Source organism: Hibiscus syriacus, unplaced genomic scaffold (assembly GCF_006381635.1).
Source record: "Hibiscus syriacus cultivar Baekdansim isolate YM2019G1 unplaced genomic scaffold, ASM638163v2 tig00110710_pilon, whole genome shotgun sequence".
In the NCBI taxonomy this organism is placed as follows: domain Eukaryota; kingdom Viridiplantae; phylum Streptophyta; class Magnoliopsida; order Malvales; family Malvaceae; genus Hibiscus; species Hibiscus syriacus.
The window spans coordinates 183754-205546 of NW_024062832.1; the positions used below are offsets into that span (position 1 = coordinate 183754).

At 34.1% G+C, this 21793-nt stretch overlaps 3 protein-coding genes across 5 annotated transcripts; 2 read left to right on the forward strand and 1 right to left on the reverse strand.

The window, feature by feature from the left end:
• The first annotated feature begins 2733 nt into the window (after positions 1-2733).
• On the forward strand, positions 2734-4296 carry LOC120138857 (ankyrin repeat-containing protein BDA1-like). Its single transcript, XM_039154251.1, has 2 exons — positions 2734-3339; positions 3436-4296. The coding sequence occupies exons 1-2, from the start codon at positions 2734-2736 to the stop codon at positions 4294-4296; spliced, it is 1467 nt and encodes a 488-aa protein (XP_039010182.1).
• Positions 4297-7243: 2947 nt separating this feature from the next.
• LOC120138864 (TATA-box-binding protein) lies at positions 7244-10538 on the forward strand. 3 transcript variants are annotated; one of them, XM_039154260.1, is made up of 9 exons: positions 7244-7585; positions 8618-8705; positions 8818-8889; positions 9049-9099; positions 9228-9272; positions 9380-9472; positions 9848-9949; positions 10029-10102; positions 10173-10538. In XM_039154260.1, coding segments are annotated over exons 1-9 (606 nt in total). In that variant the 5' UTR covers positions 7244-7505; the 3' UTR covers positions 10174-10538. The 3 variants fall into 3 exon arrangements, with proteins under 3 accessions (XP_039010191.1, XP_039010192.1, XP_039010193.1); XM_039154261.1 differs by having other exon boundaries at positions 10176-10538; XM_039154262.1 differs by lacking the exon at positions 7244-7585 and adding an exon at positions 7607-8221 and having other exon boundaries at positions 8547-8705.
• Positions 10539-19539: 9001 nt separating this feature from the next.
• On the reverse strand, positions 19540-21533 carry LOC120138832. The gene is made up of 7 exons (XM_039154235.1): positions 21254-21533; positions 20927-20981; positions 20403-20477; positions 20234-20325; positions 20047-20128; positions 19765-19849; positions 19540-19673 (listed from the first exon to the last, which is right to left on the reverse strand). Exons 1-7 carry the CDS (start codon positions 21442-21444, stop codon positions 19657-19659), a joined length of 597 nt encoding a protein of 198 aa, XP_039010166.1. The 5' UTR covers positions 21445-21533; the 3' UTR covers positions 19540-19656.
• Between the last annotated feature and the right edge of the window lie 260 nt (positions 21534-21793).

Consider the following 21793-nt stretch of genomic DNA (forward strand, 5'->3'; position numbering starts at 1 on the left):
AATTTGAACTGATCGATATTACACACATTATTTTTAGTGGACGAGACTCTCAACAGAAATCTTCTACATACACAAATATTCAAATTTCAGACCTTACATAAACGATATCAAACTGTTTGCCCCTTAAACCAACTTCGTTAATTAAAATTGATCTCTCTTTGATTAAAGAGAGAAGCTACCATGAAGAATGTCTTTTTAAGTCATTTCTTTATCTTTGAATCATTCTTTACTTAAACTGAAGCAATGAATATATGTTTTGTACAGTTAAACTGTATCATTGTTTTCATTATTGGTTAAATAAAGTTAAAAGTTCAAATCTTAATATTTAAAAATACAACAAATTAAATTAAAGAATTGTCCAATGATAGGTCTCTATTAAACCCAATTTAAAATATTCAATCAATAAATTAGATAACGATAGTTAAGTAAAAAAATTCTATAGAATTTTTTTTATAAACTTTCTCTTCTGAATCACCATATTAAAATATATATCGCATAAGAGGCTAAATCCACGAGATAATAAAATTATGATGGTGTTCATTTTGATGATTGAAAATAAGCAGCAACGGGTCCATAAATAATTATGATGGTGGACACATATATAATAATAACATAAAAGTTTTAAATGGTATGGACACAAATAAAATTCGAGGGGAGACATCATCAATAAAATAAATAATTAACATAAAAAATTCAGATTTTAGTATGAGCATATGTTCACTCTGAAATGCATATACATCCGCTACTGAAAAAATAATTTGGTAATCCACTAAATAAATTTGAAGAAAAAAATAGGGTTAATTCATATTTTGTTATTTCAATTTAGTCTTAAGTATAATTTGACCCATTTCTCTAATATTTCTGTAATTACACAATTTTTAAAGATATCATATTTTTTGTATTTTTCTTAATATTTTTCGTATGTTAATTTTTTTAATTAATAATTTTTTATTGAAATTTGATTTATTTTGTTGGATATTTGAGAATTTTTGTAATTACCAAAATTACAGCTCTCTTAATAATTTTCATACTTCCCAACTATTTTCTAGGAGTATGAAAATTTTATGTTCCACGTATTTTTTATAATATTTTTAATAATTTTTGTACTTTTAAGATCTTATAGTGCAGCTGAGACGATGAGTACTAAAATTAATTTATTCAAAATCATTTCTTTGTATTTAAGTTGGGAAAAGTAAGAAAAGAAGGAAGATTCAAACCTTAAAGAAATATATATAAAAAAGATTCTATATAAATAATAATAAAATTTAAATATGAATCATAAAAAATATTAAAAAGAAGAAAAGAAGATTTTTTTTATAAATAATAATAATAATAAAATTTGAATATGAATCATAAAAATATTAAAAAAGAAAAGAAAAATCTATATAAAGAGTAATTTCTTTTTTTTCCCCTTTACTTAGTGCTAAAGATAAGAGGTTCTCTACTAATATTAAAGAGAGAAGTTTCAATGAAGAATGTCCAAGTACTTTTTTCTACTTTGAATCATTCGTTACTAAAACTAAAGCAATGGATGTATGTTTTTTGTACAATTAAATTTTATCATTACTTTCTATTATTTATATAATATTTAAAAATACGTAAATCTATGTGTTTAAACATATAAGAATATTTAATTTAGGGGTATGGTGTAGGGATGGTAAACGGGCAGGGCTGGTGCGGATACCTCTTCTTCTATCCCCATACCCACATAATATTTTCAAATCCACCATCTACCCATCATCCATAAAGGGTAAAATTTTTTAAATCTACATCAGCCCACATGGGTACATTCCTAAATCCACCTCCACCTCCACTATCAAACTGGATACCTGACACCCATCCCATATACATACCCACCCATATCCGCCTGACAGCAACCTCATAGATTATATAAGCAGTAAAACATAAAATAAACACATCCATTAAGAAACTAATTTTAGAGATTGAGAATTTGAGATAGGAAAAATGACGGTCTTCAATTCTAAAAATGTTTATACCCTAACATTTGATTAAATTACAAGTAATGTCCTATAAAATTTTAAGATTTACAAAATAATCTCTAAAATTATACTTAAATTTATAGTGGTCCAAAATTTATATAGTGGGTAGTCAGTGAGCGAGCGGATACGGGGCGAGTAAAGTCTCAAACCCATCACCTACCTACTACCTAAGGTGGGTATGACTTTTTACATCCACACCCGCCCACTATCTACTAAACTTATACCCGTTCCCACACCAATTAAGGTGGACACGATGCGAAATCCACATAATTATACCCATCTGTCATCCCTAATATGGTGGTTCAAATAATTTAATAATAACATTATATCAAAAATTTAAATTTATTGATTTAAATTTTATCATTTCATGAGCAAACATATAATTCTTAAAATGAACAATAATAAACTCTGAATATATCTTAGATAAAATATTGTTCAAAATCAAAAAGAATAAACCACCTACGTGCATCGTAACACAAATGTTATCATCAACGACAACAACAAACTCTAAACATATTCTTACAATTAAATTCTTTGCTTTCAACCCATCAGTCACTCAGAAATCAGAATCATTCTTTGCTTCAAGTGAAGCAATCAGTACATATTCTTACAATTAAACTTTGCATCGAGACCGATGGCTATATAAGTTGATGTTAGTCTGCAACTCTCCAAACATCTTCATCACTTCCAATACTGCTCTTGAAACTCAGACTTTTCCACACAAAAAAGAATCATGGAAATGAACCCAAAGTTGAAAACAGCAGCTGAAACAGGAAACGTCGATGCCTTGCATGTTCTTATCCTAGAAGATCCATACATCTTGGAAGGCATTGACCAGACTCCTTTCATCCAGACTCCACTCCATGTGGCAGCAAATGAAGGGCACATTGATTTTGCAATGGAGATGCTGAACTTGAAGCCTTCGTTTGCCAAGAAGCTGAACCGAGAAGGGTTTAGCCCCATGCACTTGGCGCTGAAGAACGGGAAGACCAAGCTGGTGCACCTACTGTTGGAGACCGATAAAGATCTGGTTCGTGTCAAAGGTTGGAAAGGGGTGACTCCTTTCCTTTACGCAGCTACAACGGGAAACCATAAGCTTTTATTGAAGTTTCTTGAGGCTTGCCCCGAATGCATCGAAGACGTTACGATCCGCGGCGAGACCGCTTTACATCTCGCTCTGAAACACGGCGATGTCGAAGCTTTTAAACTCCTATTCGGATGGTTTCAAAGGACCCGTCATGCTAAGAGCGCGTTTACTTTTGAAGACAAAATGGTGAATTGGAAAGACAACGATGGCAACACTGTCTTGCACATTGCAGCCATGAAGGAACAACGTGAGGTACATGAAGTTTCTATTCATTCTTAAACCCTAAACCCTACTTAATTAATTAATAGTTTCTCAATTCTCATATAACATTGACCATCAATGACGCAGGAAATGAAACTAATGTTAGATTCCTACGTTTTGTTGGATGTAAAAGCCAAGAACTCGAAAGGTTTGACAGCTCAAGATATCATTCAAAAGGACGAAAAACAATTACCAGGCAGGAACATCAAGGTGGACGACGACGACATGATCTATGACGACGACGTTGATTCCAAGATTAAAGGGATGAAAAAAAAAGTTAACCCTGTCTATAGATGCCGTGTAGTGGTAGCACGCGTGAAGAACCGCGTGTCGATCGACATGATCAACTCCATGCTGGTGGTCACGGCGCTGGTTATAACAGCAGTCTACCAATCGTCGTTAAGTCCGCCCGGTGGTGTTTGGCAAGGAAACAATGACAACAATCCGGCCAACGTCTCTGACATCAGTACTACGAATCACTACTTCCCCGAACCCAACTACAACGACACCATTGTAAATTTTCTTTTGGGCCAGGAGCAGGAATCGAAAAGACCCGGTACCACGATATTGACTCCAGACGGGTTCGCTTTGTTTTGGGCGGTGAACGTCCTTACCTTTGGGCTTACGATTGCTCTGACAGTATTCATCCTCTTCAGTTTCAATATTTTCCTGTTGGTTGTCCTCCCGCTTTATATGTTGGTCATCTCCTACTTCTGCTCCATGATGATCTTATCGCCATCAGCTTCCTGGTCATACTTAAACGTTGGACTCATAGTGGCTCTTGAACTCCTCCCATTGGCATTGTTTTTGGCATGGACATTCCCAATAAGATATTTATGGAAGCAAACTAAGGACGAACGCAAGTTTCGTAACAGGCTGCGTGAAGTTCTTGGCATGAACAAATGTGATATCGGAAGCACTCTACTCTTTCTACGCCGACAGCGCTAATTCGAATGCTAAAAAAGAAATTAATAAATGGGATCTTAAGCCATATTTATGCATTTACTTTAAATGATTGACCGTGTGTAAGTTCATAGATGGGGAGCAGTATGAGCTCCGGCTTAGAGTCTATCTTTAATCTTCACAAAATAATAAAATGATGTATTTGATTATATTATAAATGAATGATTATCCTTCGTTTATGTTTAAAGTATTTTTCTTTAAATTTAGTAGTAGCTAATCTCTTTTCTTCTTTATCTTTGTAATTGAAAGCGAAGCGACATCAGTATTGATGTTGGTCGTTGACTGCCAGTATTCATTGTTTCATTTGCTTTATCATAGTATATCTTTGTTTTTTCTTATTTTTTATTTTTAATAATTATGCTTTTATGACATGTCTTCTTCTATATTTATGACACATTTTCGGTTGTTTGGTCGTTATTTTCATTTATCTTTTTTTCCGGGTTGGATTTGATATCATCACGACTGATCAAGATAGCTCTTATTTGTTATCATGTTGATCTTCCCTTATTTGGACACTCGGATTGGATTCAGATACACAATTTGCGTTCATGAATAGTATTTTCACGTCGCTCGATTCTGATTTGTGGTTTGCTTGTGATCCTTTAATAACTCTATCCCCTTTTGTGGTTTGTTTGCCGATACAATCTATCTTTTTTTTTCGAGTGTATTTAGTTAGATTTTTTAACCTCTTCCTTGTATGGTCCTTATGTGATCTTGAGTGACTGATTTTTTTGTGTTTAGGAAAATATCTTTATTATATGTTTAGTTTACGATTATGGTCATAAACTTTTATTATAATTTGAATATTTTATACTTTTAATAAAATTAGCGGATTTTATAAAAAAATATTTAAAGTTTTTTTAATAAAATGCTTGAAGATCTGACACTTTCGTTGATACTTTTCATCATAGATCACCTTCTCATTAATGGTACATAAAAACTATATACATTTTAGGCATATTAACTTACACAATCAAATATCAAAGTATACATACATCAAAAATCAAACTTATATCGATTATACTCCTCTAATCTAAACTTCTTGATACATGCATCACAAGACTCACATCAAAGGAAGATAAACTTGCACTTCCAATTGATCCACACGAACAAACCTTGGAAAGAAGAATAGCATAACAACAAGGACTTCATACCCAATATAAAGGATGCTTCATTAAACTTTAAAAAGGCATATTTCTTTGATAAATAATACAACGAGAGTTTATTTTTGCAAGTGCAGATTGTCTTATGCATTCAAAGCTTCTTTTCATTAAGTTCTTTGTGTGACAGATATTAACACTCCAGTTTACATTCTCATTGCGATTAGGAGAGTTGGTTATATCTAATTATCGAATTTATCTAGTCAATTGCGAATAGGAGAGTTCGTAGGATAACTATTTATCAATCATCATCATCCGCTGCTGATTCCCTTATCAATTGAACACTCAAATACAATATCTTCAAAACTAAAACATACTTGAATAACAAATTCTATCTATCCATTCAAATTATGAATACCCAAAAGTCAATAGTTATATATATATTATACCATATAAAATTCTTTAATTTTCTATTGATTTAAGATTATAAATCAATAATTAAGTTTAAAATTTTGAGCATTTACATTGTTCACATATTTTTTTACTTATAAAAATCACCTCATTTTAAACAGTGTATTTTAATCATTAATTTACATCTATCAAATGATCCTACATTAATATAAAAACTAAGAAGTCTTGCACAATATAACTAGATCGTACTTGGAAGGGATCCACTTATTCTAATACAAAATCAAATGCATTGTACATATAGTAATTTTTTTCTACGATTAACATTTAATAATTTAATCGTTGAATTTTATATCTTCTTTATATAAATTATGCATATCAAGTTTAGAATAAAATTTAAAATATATAACTATTTGTTTATATAAGAAATAATTTATTAAAGATATATTAATAAACGTGTTATTTTAGATTGACATGATAAGGTATTAAATTGTTTTAATTTTTTTTGCATAATAAATGTAATGATATTAATAAATTCAATTTTTTTAATAATATGAAGTGATTATAAGATATAATATATTCATAATATTTCTTAATCATTGATAACACACAATGTAGACACAATTGCTTAAATTCAGGACCTCTAGAAAAAATAACATTCTCTTTTATGTTATACTAGTGGAAGTTAATATTTTAAGTTAACTCGATACAAACTCAATAAAAAATAACTAAAATATGAGTTAATTTGACATTAACTCAACAAATATTTGATTGAATTTGATTTCTCCTAAATTATTCACATCAACTAAATTAATTTCATTGTTTTTGAAAAATATTTAAAAAATTCATTAAATATAATGATTTTTTATTAATTTGAGATAAATATAAAATAATATCTATTCAAAGATAATTTTTAACCTTTTAATATTAAAAAATCTCGTACTCTTAATATTTTTAGTACTTAAATCCAAAAATTTAATGAATAACAATAATTTTTTAATCATCGGTCACTAGGATTTGCGTTTAATATAATTATTTTAATAAATTACATTAGCTTAGGCAAGCTTTTCCCCAACATAACCGGCAAAAACCGGTATCTGACGTTTCTTAACAGGCCAATCCAGTCAACGTCTATAAATAGGAAGAGGTAGGGTACAAAAGGGCAAACCGATTGAAACACCGCCTCTCCCTCTTTCTTATAAACCAAACCCTCAAAAATCTCATCATCAAATCGATGCCCTCTCAAATCCATTCCTTTTTCTCTCTTTAATCTTAAACCAAAATCTTCTCTTGTTTATATATATATATATAAGGCTCTCGTTTTCAAACTTTTACCCTCAATTTCCCTCCGATTTTGATATATTTATATGCAATCGTTTAAAATCCCCAATCTTTTCCCATTGAAAAAATCTGTGAATTTGCTCAGATTTGAATGAACTTTATCTGATCTGTTTCTGTGTTCTGGTTTTTCTTCATTCTCTCCAAATATTGTAGACTGTATATCTTTTAACGGGTTGAATTTGATTAAATTTGTTTAGATTTTAACCTGTTAAGAAGAAAACCTAATTTTTGGCGAATTCGATTGGGTTGTTCTGGAATTGTGTGTTTAGAAGAAAACCCGGACCTGTTTTTGGAAAATATTGGGGATTTTCTTTCGGAGTTTTTGGGTGAACAACGAAGAAGAGAATGGCGGAACAAGTTGGCTTGGAAGGGAGCCAACCAGTGGATCTTTCTAAGCATCCATCTGGCATTGTTCCCACTCTTCAGTAAGTCTCTATTCTTGCTTCTCTTGTCGTCTTCGAGTCGGACACTTTTATATAAGGTTTTAGATGGGGAGATCTTTAAGTGTTATTGGAGATGGAACTTTCAGGAGAAAAAGAAAGGTGTTTTGGGGATATGGGTCTTAGAGTTTTGGTGATTTATGAGTTGAATGATCTTTTGGCTGAATAGAGTTTGTGGATCGGTAGGTAATTGTGAATTAGAGTTTTGGGTAGGTATGTTAATTAAATCACGGGTAATTGACTGTCACATCATGTTTATGCCCTTGGAAAGGCCACACAATAGCCTCGTTCACCTTCTTGATGACATGTTGAGCTTTTCTCCTAAGCTGCAGCAACTTTCTCCAACTCCAGCTACTGCCTTTTTGGAAAGAGTCTGCCACTGACCCCAACCTTTTAAGAACCAGCTGAATGTAGAATGGCCTGTAGGATCTCCCACGCATATTCGCACGTTATGGTTTGCTGATGACGAGAAGTTTGTGGAATGGGTTTTGATTATGTTGTGGGAAGAATGGGGAATTTAGGGATATGCAATGTTAGCTTGTGGTGTACTGGTGTTTGTTTGTGAACGTTGAAAAGTATTTTGTAGAAATGAGTTCCGTTTTATGCAGGGTTGAGTAGGCTTTATTGGAAATTTAAAGGACACTTGAGTGTGATTTTGTATCATAATAGTGGAAGGCTTTTTATTAGTTGTCTTTGGATGATACTGTTTTTTGTTTTGTTATGCTGATAGAGTTTCTGATATTATTAAAATATATAAAACATCATTATTAAGCTTAATTCACTTGCCTGTTGTTGAAATAATATACCATTTAAGCCACATCTCCTAAGTCTTGTTATTAAGAAGGATCAGCCAGCCAAATAAGTTGAGGTGCCATCCTAACAGGAAATTGAAACTGATGTGATTAGAAATTTATTTTTACAAATGAGACTTTACAAAAGTTTCTTCATGTTTGTACTATTAAAACTATTGGATTTGGCCGTAGTTAATATTCTGGTTTACTCTTATTGTGTTTCTAGGAACATTGTATCAACTGTAAACTTAGATTGCAAGTTGGATCTTAAGCAGATTGCACTGCAAGCTCGAAACGCAGAGTACAATCCGAAGGTATACTACTTACTTATGGTTCTTGTTATTATTTATTATAGTTTGTGCAGCTCTGATTCTGCTGATGTTATTTGGTCGCTAACCCTTTTTTTTATATATAAAAAACCTACAGCGTTTTGCTGCAGTCATTATGAGAATCAGGGAGCCAAAAACTACAGCGTTGATTTTTGCCTCTGGAAAGATGGTAGTTCATTTCTTATTGGAAATCATAATCATATACAGCTATTTGGCTGTGTGGAAGACTGGAAGTTTTAGCGTCAAAATTGTTTAGTAAATAACTAGTGCTAGTGTGTTAACATTATTCAATTATTGATTTACTAAACAACTTTCCTTGCTGCTTAAGGTCTGCACTGGCGCAAAAAGCGAACAGCAGTCTAAACTGGCTGCGAGGAAGGTAGATATTTATCTTTGAGATTCTTTTTAAATTGTTTTTGAACTATTTTGTGTAGTTATTCTTATCATTAGACAGGAAGATACAATCATGAAACCAGTGATTAATTGAGAATTTTTTATGCTCTTCAGTATGCCAGAATTATCCAAAAGCTTGGTTTTCCTGCTAAGTTTAAGGTACTGTAATGGTTGATTTCTTTTATATTTGTCCCATGCAAACAATGCTCATAAAGCGTTTTCCCCTACTTGGTCAGTTATTTAGCCTTTTCTGCTGTGATTGGCAGGACTTCAAGATTCAGAACATTGTTGGTTCTTGTGATGTTAAATTTCCTATCAGACTTGAAGGTCTTGCATACTCCCATGGTGCCTTTTCAAGTGTAAGTGGCGGTCAGCTTTCATTGGGTTGTTTCTTTGTGTATATGAACATTGATATGAATGTTTTATAGGTGGACATTGTGAGTCTGAGATTAGTGCAAGACTGCAAATGCCTTTATCTATGTATATGTTCATTTATATAGTTAGCCTTTTCTTACGAGCCCCTTGGAGTCTACTTACCCTTATTTTGAAACATTATATGCCATAAAGTTGAAAGTGAGGTATCATTATCTAGTAAAATAGCCTTTAGAACATGAAGATAAGTTTGGGTTTGGCCTTCTTTTTTTGTTTTTGGTAGTTCTAGATGGAAAGCAAGACTTGTTTGTCAGGACTCGAGATAAATGATTGAGACTTATCTTAATGTTCTTTTAATGCAGTATGAACCAGAACTCTTTCCGGGCCTGATCTATCGTATGAAACAACCAAAGATTGTGCTTCTTATTTTTGTGTCGGGGAAAATTGTGATCACCGGAGCTAAGGTGATACCTCGGGCCTGCGTTCAACATTCATGCATGCTGTTTATGATTGAGTCACTAATTTTCTTTGTTCGAGTCTCAGGTGAGAGATGAGACATACACAGCCTTCGAGAACATATATCCTGTCCTTACAGAGTTCAGGAAAAACCAACAATAGTAAGAAACTACACCCTCTCTCCTCCCTCTGAAATGATCGAGTCTTATTATTTTTTTCCATTCGTCTCTGAAGAATGTTGCAGACCTCGTCTCTGTCTGATCTTCAAGTTTGGTGGCAAATAATAAACCTTTGAATGGGACATGGCTTTTCAGAATACAGCCTTCGCCGACTTGGTTGTGGATACTAGGTTTTCCTATGCCATGGCTTTCAGGAGTTCGATTTCAATTATGAATATATAATGAACAGGATTATGGGAATCTGGTCCGTTGGACCGGCACCCAGATCTTTCGGATGTGGTTGTCGTATCGGGTTTTCTTTTTTCCTTAAAGTCAGTATGGTGCTTAAATGCTAGGTAATATCCAGCATGTAATTTAGGAAGAAAAAGAACTGAAAAAAGGAAAAAGAATAGAACTTGAGAGTTATATGTTGTTGACATTTCGCTTCCAATTAAAAGTGTAATGGTAACTTCATTAAAACTGACCCTTAATTGTGATTTTTATTGCTCGAACTGATTTGGTAATGGCTTGTATAGGTCTGTAAATTGATGCTGGAAAATGCTGAAGACCTGCAAATGAGACCAGCTTCCACAATTGTTATGTTGTCATGCATGATCCCCTAAACCCCATCATACGTATCAAATATTTTGGGGTTCTTCTGTCCTTTCCTGTAATTTTTCTTTAATGACGTTTACCCATCATTAACTAAAATTTAAAATTGACACTATAGTAAAAAAATGGACAATTTTAAAATTGATATAAAATCAGAAAATGTTTTAAACGTTTGATTAAACAGTTATTTTGATCTCTTTTATAGTATTTTAGTTCATAGTTATCTATTTTAGGGCAAGAAGATTATTAGCGTTTGATTATATAGTCATTCTAGATTTTTTAACATTTTGGTTTCATTATATTTTAAGACAAAAGATATCTATTTTGAAGTAATGACTTTTGTTGACTAACTGTTTTAATTCATTAAGGGGTCTATTTGCCTTAAAACATTGGGTTTTAGAATATCAAAAAGGAATAAAAGTTAAAATGATTATTTAATTAAACAATTAAGAGTATATTTTTTTTATCATTTTATCTTTATTAGTTTTAAGTGATTTTAAAAGATTTGTGGTTGGAATTTCAAATTAAGTAGGTAGATTAAAATGCATTAAGTGATGAAGTTTGAGGGTCAAAAAGTTATTGTCTTTATTGGAAAAAATGTCACGGTCATGGATTATATAAGGATTAACGTAAAAATAAATGATTAAATTATATTTAAAGTTAATTTTAAGTGTCTAAATTTTTTTCATTAAAAATACGTTTTCGTTGTTATACTTGGAGGTGTTTGTTGTTAAATTCTACCATTAAATGATATGTATCAGGTTTATAAAAAATTAAAAATTTTATATACTTGACAAGTGTCATTTAATGATCGAATTTAATAGTATTCATTGTCCAGATATTTAACGTTAAAAACATTAAATATATATTTTTAATGAAAAAAATTTTAAACACCTAAATTAATTTGAAGTATAATTTGAACACTTATTTTTTTATTAAGTGGTTATATAAAGAAGAAAGTGTTCCACGAGAAGCGGAGCACATGCCAAAATTGTGGCAACGGGTTTATTCGTGAAACTTTCCCTTTCCTTTCTCTTTCTGAGATAAAATTTAAATGTGCTAATTGCTAAGCTAAAGCTAAAACAACCCCTTAAGCAACAACATTAACTACTGTAATTGAACTTCTTTGAAAGCTAAACCGGTTTCTCGGTTCTAGTTAATGGCTCAAGTCACCATTCAAGGACGTTTGAAGTGCTCTTTCATGGTAATAGAGTGGAACCAAAAGACTATTAAATTCTACAGTGGATAATTCATCAGTGGTTAATGGCTAAACCTATAATGCTTCGATTCTTCATTTTTCTTCGAGTACTCGTGTACGACGCATTTGTTCATCGATAAATGAATACGTCACCCGAGTAACACAGTACAGAATTGTTCTTTTCGGCATTTAACTTCCTTTTGTCATGCTTTTATCCAGGCCGATGTTCTAGAGTATTATGATCTGACCGTGAACTTCCCAAGCGGAACCTTCAACATACCAGCTGTGTTAAGGGTATGAAACCGTTGAACCCAGGACCTTACTTCCTCATGTTACTTCACTAGATTTGACATTATTCTTTACACTCCCAGATTCCTCATCTTCTGCAAGTTGTTAAGAGAAGAAAATCAGCACCAATCTAAGCCGCAAAAGCGTTCTATTAAGGGACAATTTTACTTGTCAGTAAGTTGTTGTCACAATTACACTTGTAATAATCCATAAGTTCTGTTCAAGAACAATTATCTGTTGCTTTCTAAGTTTCTTTCAGTGGATGTTTTGTTTATCGACATGTATTGTTCTGCTCGCGGTAACTTGACCATAGACCATGTTCTTCCCGTTGCAAGAGGAGGTTAATGGAAATGAGAAAATCTGGTAAGATGACTCACTATTTGTGGATTAACTCCATTGATTGTGTTGTTTGAGCTTATAACATATCTGTTAATCTGTCACAATTCAAGATAGAAAATGATAGAATTGGGGATTTCAGAAAAATGAAGAAAGTATGAAGAAGAAGAATTGCATTGAAATCTCAGCATTTTTTTCAATTACAATTCTGTTGCATATATTTACTAATCAACAGCCAATTATTTGTTTACAGCTGTCACTATATTTGTCTTGTAGTCTAACTGCTTGCTTCTTGATAGATTCCTTCAACAGATTTCTTCTTGGGCTTCACGGTGGGCTGTCATCCTCCTTTATCTTCCACAACTGTAGTTACTTGAGTATCTCCTGTGGCCCATTCCCATTTGACGTTCCAATCCAGTTTGTCATCTCCCTTGGTATGTTCCCAAACTGCATTGTCATCAGGTAATTTAATCGATTCCTCTTTCTCCCAAATCCCTAGCTTTCGAGTTCCCAATTCTCTGAACCCTAATTCCATATCTCCCCCAAATCTCTTCTCCATTTCACCTGTCACCATGACAATACCCCCCTCTTCAGACGATCCTTGACCCCAAGGATCAAACTGTGGAAACTGTGTTCGCAAAACAGTATAGTCTTCCCATGTAGCATCATCATTTCCCAAGTTTGTCCAGTGAATCAAGAATTGGGTAACATCCTGATTATTGCGCTTCACAATTCGTTTGGCCAAAGAAGCAGCCGGATATACCTTTAACTGGCCGTCAACATCAATCTCTGGAGGATCCAACGAGGTAATCTGCTGGTCACCAATCTTTTTCTTTAAGAGACTAACATGGAAAACATGATGGATTTTCGAATGATCAGGTAATTTTAATTTGTATGCCACTAACCCCACTCGTTCAATCACTGTGTAGGGACCAAAAAAATGAGCAGGCAATTTAAGATTTTTATGAAGTGCTAACGATGTTAGCTGATACGGTTGGAGTTTAAGGTAAACACTATCCCCCACCTGAAATTCCTTATTTGTACGCTTCCTGTCTGCATATCTTTTATTCTTGATTGAGCCTTCTGTAGTTGTTCCTGCAAAATTTTGTTAATGACATCTCGTTGCTCTAATAACTCCTGTACTGTCTGCACTATTGACTGACCACCCCAAGATAAAACTTGAGGTTTATAACCATACATTACTTCAAATGGAGTTACTCCTAAGGCAGTGTGATAGTTGGTGTTATACCACCATTCTGCATGTGGTAACCAATCAACCCATATAGTAGGTTTAATAAAACAAACACTCCTCAAGTACTGCTCAACACACTGATTTACTCTTTCAGTTTGGCCATCCGTTTCTGGATGATAGGCAATGCTGAAGTGAGTTTTTGTGCCAACCTGTTTCATAAATTCCTTCCAAAAAACACTTGTAAATAACTTGTCTCTATCTGACACAATAGACTTAGGATGGCCATGTAATTTATAAATCTAAGCTAAATAAAGCTTTGCCAAATCAGCTGCTGTGTAAGGATGTTTTAAAGGAATGAAATGACCATATTTAGTAAACCTGTCAACAATTACCCAAATGCAAGTGAATTTCTTGGAAGGTGGCAAACCTTCAATGAAATCCATAGAAATCATATCCCAAGCCTGGTGTGAAATTGATAGTGGTTGTAGGAGACCAACTTTGTGAGAATGATCAACTTTAGTCATCTGGCAGACCTCACACTGAGCAATAAAATCTGTGATCTGTTTTTTTAATCTTGGCCAATAAAAATAAAGCTGAACTCTATAAACAGTAGCTTGAATTCCTGAATGTCCTCCCAAAGGAGATGCATGTAAAAGGGTCAAGATTTGTTGTCTCAATCCTCCAGTTCCACCCACATAAACTTTCTTGTTAAATCTCAGAACTCCTTGAGTAAAAGTCCAATGACTGTTAGCATCTGTGTAGATACTCAATTCTGCAATTTTTGCCTTTGCAAAGCTATATTCTGTATAGCTCTTTCCAAGATCTTGAACCCATTGTGGAATAATAGTTGTTACAGTCATCTTCTGTAATTCAGCTTCATTTTTTCTAGATAAAGCATCTGCAACCAAATTACTTTTCCCTTTTCTGTAAAGAATTTTATAGTCTAACCCCAAAAGTTTTGTAAGTCCTTTCTTTTGGATAGAAGTAGTGAGTCTTTGGTCCAAAAGATGTTTAAGTGCTTCATGATCTGTTTTGATGACAAATGGAATTCCTTCAAAGTAATGTCTCCATTTAGTTATTGCCATAAGAATAGCTAAGTATTCCCTTTCATAGACAGACAAATCAGAATGTCTAGGACTTAAGGCCTTACTTAAATAGGCTATAGGATGTCCCTCTTGAGATAAAACAACTCCAATTCCAGTAGAACTCGCATCTGTTTCCAAACAGAATGGTTTAGTAAAATCAGGCAAAGCAAGAACAGGAGCCTGAGACATGGCTGCTTTAAGTGTCTCAAAAGCTGTCCTAGATTCAGGTGTCCAAGTGAAATTATTCTTTTTAAGCATATCAGTCAATGGCCTACTAATCATACCATAATTGCGTATAAATTTCCTGTAATAGCCTGTAAGACCCAAAAATCCCCTGAGAGACTTCAAATTTGTAGGCAACTTCCAAGTCGTCATAGCTTCTATCTTGGAAAAATCAATAGCAACACCTTGAGCTGAAATTACATAACCCAAATATTCCATTTGTGTTTGCCCAAAAAAACACTTACTTTGTTTAGCAAACAACTGGTGCTTCCTCAAAGTCTCTAACACAATTTTTAAATGCGTCTTGTGTTCTGCCATAGATTTACTGTATATGAGAATATCATAAAAAAAACTAAGACAAATTTCCTCAAATATGGTCCAAAAACTTCATTCATCAATGTTTGAAAAGTTGCTGGTGCATTTGTTAGACCAAATGGCATGACTTTGAACTCTAAGTGGCCATGATGAGTTCTAAAAGTTGTCTTCTCAATATCATCAGGTCTTATTCGAATATGCCAATATCCTGATCTAAGATCAATTTTAGAAAAATACTTAGATCCAGCCAATTCATCCAAAAGATCTTCTACCACTGGTATAGGAAATTTGTTTTTAACCGTTATAGAATTCAATTGCCTATAATCAACACAAAGCCTCCATGAACCATCTTTCTTCTTAACCAACAAACAAGGAGAGTCAAAAGGACTCTTACTTGTTTGTATAATGGAAGAGGCTAACATCTCCTTAATCTGTCTCTCAACTTCTGTTTTTTGATGGTGAGGAAATCTGTATGGGCGTAGATTGACAGGTTGAGCTCCCTCCTTAAGTATAATTGCATGTTCTTGACCTCTTTGAGGTGGCATACCATCAAGTTCATCAAATATATCTGCATACTGTTGTAAAATTGATTGTAAATCTGCTGAAATTGAAAACTGATCTTCTTCTGTTATCATCAAATAGAATTCACCAGCAAAAGCAACATCTTTAACAACCATTTTCTTTAACTTATTCTCATAAAGTAATTTAATGGTTGGCATCCTTTTTTCTCTTTGTAAAAGAATTTGTTGTCCATCTTTTTGGAATGCCAATGTCAAATCATTAAAATCCATCAAAATGGGAATGTACTTTTGCATCCAATCAACCCCTAGCACCATATCACTCCCTCCCAGTTGCAAGACTCTGAAATCATGTTCAAAAAGATGTCCTTGCATTTTCCATTGGAGTTGTTTACTAGTGAGTGTGTTGTAACTGTAAAGTCTCTCTCCATTTGCTACAGTGATTGAAAGAGGTCTAGTAGAAATAACCTCTGCTCCTTCCTTAGCCCAACCAGCAGTTACAAAACTATTTGTACTACCACTGTCAATCAAAATATTTAAGGGTCTTCCTTTCACAGTCCCTTGAATTCTCAAAGTTGAAAAACTAGCCTGTCCATTTAAAGCATTCATAGAAATTTCGAAATCTTTTGCTCCTGCAATCTGAGTAAAAAATTCTGGTAATTCGGTTTCTTGAATATTCTCCTCTTCAATGTCTTCAACAAATTCACCTTCATTCATACAATTCAGCTACTTCTGTTTACATTGATGTCCCGGAGCAAACTTGTCTCCACATTTAAAACAGAGATTATTAGCTCTTCGATAGTCTAAAATACTCTGCTTAGTGTTGGTAATTGGAGGACTAGGCTTAGGAAGAATCGTAGTAAACAAATTCTTCACTGTAGAAGTTTGACTTGAATTGTAGAAATTTCGAACATGAAGTCAAAATTTTTTACTTTCAATTTCACCAGCAATTTCATGAAGTTTAGCTTGTTTAAATGTAGCAGCCAAAGATTTTGGTTCATGTGCTCAAACTCTGTGCTTCAATTCATCCTTTAAGCCGCTAATAAAGCTAGAAATGAAATACTCTTCCCCCAGATGAGGATTCTACTGTATAATAAAAGGCATTAATTCATCAAAACATTCATGATACTCCTCCACAATACCTCGTTGAGTTAATTTGTTGAACTCATCCACCACATCAATATACGTACTGCTGCCAAATCTGTGACACAAATCAACTGCAAACTCATGCCAAGTAACCTTATGTTTGTGCATTAAATACCCATCAAACCACGTTTCAACCTTCCCAGTCAAATACATAGAAGTTATTTCAATCTGCTGAATTCAAGAATAACAAATATTCTGAAATATTTCTGACATTTTTGCAACCAACCCCTAGGATTTGAACCATCAAAGAACTGAAGTTCAATTCTAGGTCTAGAAAATGAAACAGAAGCATTAACAGTAGCATGAATAGCACTAGAATTCTCCCCTGAGTCATCTTCATTACTAACCAGTCTCAAAGATGGAACAATTAGCAGAATAGGATCATATTGTTTATCACCAGGTTTAGATTGTAAAATACCTGGTTCTCCAGGTTTAAAAGAATATCTTTCATGCTCATTAATTACAGTAACCTCACAAGGTGTCTTACCTTCCAGTTTTGGTGCAGGAATGTCAGCTCCTTTCTTACTGGTTGTTGGAGTTAGGTGATCACCTTCCTCTGCACTTTTTGCAATCATCTGAATAATCTTTTGAAGATACTGTTGAAAACATTTTTGATATTTTGATATAACAAATTAAGTTAAATGAATTTTAAGATTTTACAAATGATTTTACAATTTTATATTCGATTCAATTAACCGAATATCAAATTATTACTCCAAGTTTTTCAAGATCAATTTTAAACCTTACTAAATGTGTAAAATTGTGATTTGTACTTAAACTATTTTTAAAACAATTTTCACAAAGTATTTTGAACCAAAATCAAAGCCTAAATTTAATTATTTGAGGTGATGCACCGATGCATCAACCATGCATCGATGCAATAGTGAATTAATTGAAACATCGAATGCATTCCATGCACCGATGCATTCTCCATGCATCGATGCACTCTGAATATTTTCAAAACATCGAATGCATTTGATGCATCGATGCACAAGCCATGCATCGATGCACTCAGGCTATTTTCAAACATCGAATGCATTTCATGCATCGATGCACACTTGGTGCACCGATGCATCAAGTGTTCCAACGGTCAAAATATTTGAATTTTACACGAATGCACCGATGCATCCTTGATCATGCATCGATGCATGAGACGCTCCACCTAGAAAAATTAATTGTTTTCACACTTAAACGGCTCTATTGACTCCACTAATTATCACCAACGTTCAGAATTAATTCAAGGAGTATTTAAACAAGTTTTGAAGCCATTGATCAACAAGAAGAAAACAATAAGAAACATCAAGCAACTAGAATCAAGAGAGAATCAAAGAGAAAGCATCAAACCTCAAGTTTGAGCATTTCAAGCCTATTTTTCATCCAATATTCATTTGCTTTCAAGAACACTTTTGTACTCAATTGTATTTATCTTTGAGTGTTCTTTTCTTTGTTCTAGAATTGTGCAAACATCTTACCTTGTGAGGTTTTCTTGTAAGTTTGCAAATTTGTAATCTTCTCTTTGGGAAAAAGAGTGTTCTCAAGAGTTGGGGTATATTCTTGAGGGATTTTGTAAGGTTATCTCTTTGGCCTCAAAAGAAAGAACAAATTAGTGAATTTGTTGGAAAATCCTTAGTGTGGATAGCTAAGGTAGTGGACGTAGACTTTGTTTGAGAAAGTCGAACCACTGTAAATCGCTGTGCAATTACTTTCAATTTTCTGCAAAAACTTCCACGAAATTTTTAATTGCCAATTCACCCCCCTCTTGGCCGATTCCGTCGATCGATTAACTCAACAGATACCCAATATTTTCTGTGGACTGAGCTTCCAGGGTAGCTAGACGTTCTTCCCATTTCTCACATTGAACAACCCACCATCTCGGCACTTCCTCTTGCTTCTCTGCAGGTACAATTTCAGTTGCCTCAATCGGATTTGTTTCAGCCATTTTTGTATTTTTCTTAGGCATCCCAATTTTTTTTTTCGATTTTTGGATCAATTAACGTAGCTCTGATTACCAATTGTCACAATTCAAGATAGAAAATGATAGAATTAGGGATTTCAGAAAAATAAAGAAAGTATGAAGAAGAAGAATTGCATTGAAATCTCAACATTTTTTTCAATTACAATTATGTTGCATATATTTACTAATCAACAGCCAATTATTTGTTTACAGCTGTCACTATATTTGTCTTGTAGTCTAACTGCTTGCTTCTTGATAGATTCCTTCAACAAATTTCTTCTTGGGCTTCACGGTGGGCTGTCATCCTCCTTTATCTTCTACAGCTGTAGTTACTTGAGTATCTCCTGTGGCCCATTCTCATTTGATGTTCCAATCCAGTTTGTCATCTCCCTTGGTCTGTTCCCAAACTGCATTGTCATCAGGTAATTTAATCGATTCCTCTTTCTCCCAAATCCCTAGCTTTCGAGTTCCCAATTCTCTGAACCCTAATTTCATATCTCCCCCAAATCTCTTCTCCATTTCACCTGTCACCATGACATAATCGTGTGTATTTAAATACAGTTAAATACAACTGCATAGATTAACGTCTATGGCTCTGTGGAAGACGAGATACTGACACCATTCTTCCGGTGTCTTGTTTCTCGTCCTCAACATCCGTATTGCCTCGCTTGTTAGGGGTATCGCAAGTATGTCATAGTCCTTGGGAGCCTGCACAATGAAGGGGGGCATATCTTGGTTTTCAAAGACGAAATTGTTGCTATCTTAATAGTTTTAGATAATCAATGCAGAAAAATAATACCTTGGGGGACCTTAATCAGCTTCATATTCGCTTCCTCTAGAGTTTTTCGGCCTTTCTTCGAATTGCACTTGGCACAAGCAGTTACCTATGCCCGGAACACAAAAGAATAAACACTATGAACACCCGTGTGAATCCATGGTGATTAAAACCATGATACCTTGAACTCTTGTTTGATCAGGTTTCCCATGGTTGCAGAATGTTAAATAACACGATTAACAGATATGTTATAAGCTCAAACAACACAATCAATGGAGTTCATCCACAAATAGTGAGTCATCTTACCAGATTTTCCCATTTCCATTCACCTCCTCTTGCAACGGGAAGAACATGGTCTATGGTCAAGTTACCGCGAGCAGAATAATACCTGTCAGATAAACAAAACATCCACTGAAAGAAGCTTAGAAAGCAACAGATAATTGTTCTTGAACAGAACTTATGGATTATTACAAGTGTAATTGTGACAACTTACTGACAAGTAAAATTGTCCCTAAATAGAACGCTTTTGCGGCTTAGATTGGTGCTGATTTTTCTTCTCTTAACAACTTGCAGAAGATGAGGAATCTGGGAGTGCAAAGAATAATGTCAAATCTAGTAAAGTAACATGAGGAAGTAAGGTCCTCGGTTCGACGGTTTCATACCCTTAACACAGCTGGTATGTTGAAGGATCCTCTTGGGGAGTTCACGGTCTGATCATAATACTCTAGAACATCAGCCTGGATAAAAGCATGAAAAAAGGAAGTTAAATGCCGAAAAGAACAATTATGTACTGTGTTACTCGGGTGACATATTCATTTATCGATGAACAAATGTATCATACACAACTACTTGAAGAAAAACAAATGAAGAATCGACGCATTATAGGTTCTCTATGCATGTTCTGCATCTGAGCAAACACATACATGAAGAGTCAAGGAGGTAGATGAATTATCCACTGTAGAATTTGATATTCTTGTTCTTTTTATGGTAGGGGAAGGGTGACACTAGCCTATCACCATATGCTATCATAGAAAGAAATCGAAAAAGGAGTATCGGAAACTAGCTCTCCTCATTTTGTATCATAATCTTGAAGATAAACAAACAAGTGTAAATGGTGAAAACTAAAAGCCTCACATGGCTTCCACCCCAAACATCTAAGATGACAAGGTGAGCCTCACTATCCAACCTTCTCCATGAACTCCAAACATATAGCACGCTTCCAGCAAACAACATTGATCGGCCTGTCGGGAACGGCATCGATATTTCAAATCATTAGAAAGGTATCAAGTAAAGGAGAACTCATGTTGCAGATTGAACACAAGGGGAAACGCTGTAAAAAAATTTACCTATACAATCACCTATAGTGAAAATTGGACCACGCAATGTAAGTATGGAATGGTAAAATGCTACATACATATTAACAAATACCCTTTTTAGAATCAAGCTGAAATAACAAAAGAAAGCATCAAAATCAAACAAGAAAAAATGGGTAAATGAAAAATGTTCTTTTTACCTGTAAGAAATATCAAGAACAAGACCTCTAAAACAAGCCAAGTCATCAACTACAAGCTCACTATCATAATTCTCATCATCATAAATCCCTTCATCACTAACATCAAGACTTGCCTTTGCATTAAAGGTGCTGCCTTTCTTCAAGGAAGAAGAGAAGTGTTTTCTAGTAGTAGAACCAAGAAACCTGAACATACCCTTTTGAACTTGAAGTTATTTTAGTCCACCGGAACCACCAAAAACATTGCTAGCGAGCTTGCAATGAAAATGGCCTTTTGGTTCGACTCTATCACCATGAAAGAGCAGCTTCAAACGTCCTTGAATGGTGACTTGAGCCATTAACTAGAACCGATAAACCGGTTTAGCTTTCAAAGAAGTACAATTACAGTAGTTAACGTTGTTGCTTAAGGGGTTGTTTTAGCTTTAGCTTTGCACTTGGCACATTTAAATTTTATCTCAGAAAGAGAAAGGAAAGGGGAAGTTTCACGAATAAACCCGTTGCCACAAAATTTTGGCATGTGCTCCGCTTCTCGTGGAACACTTT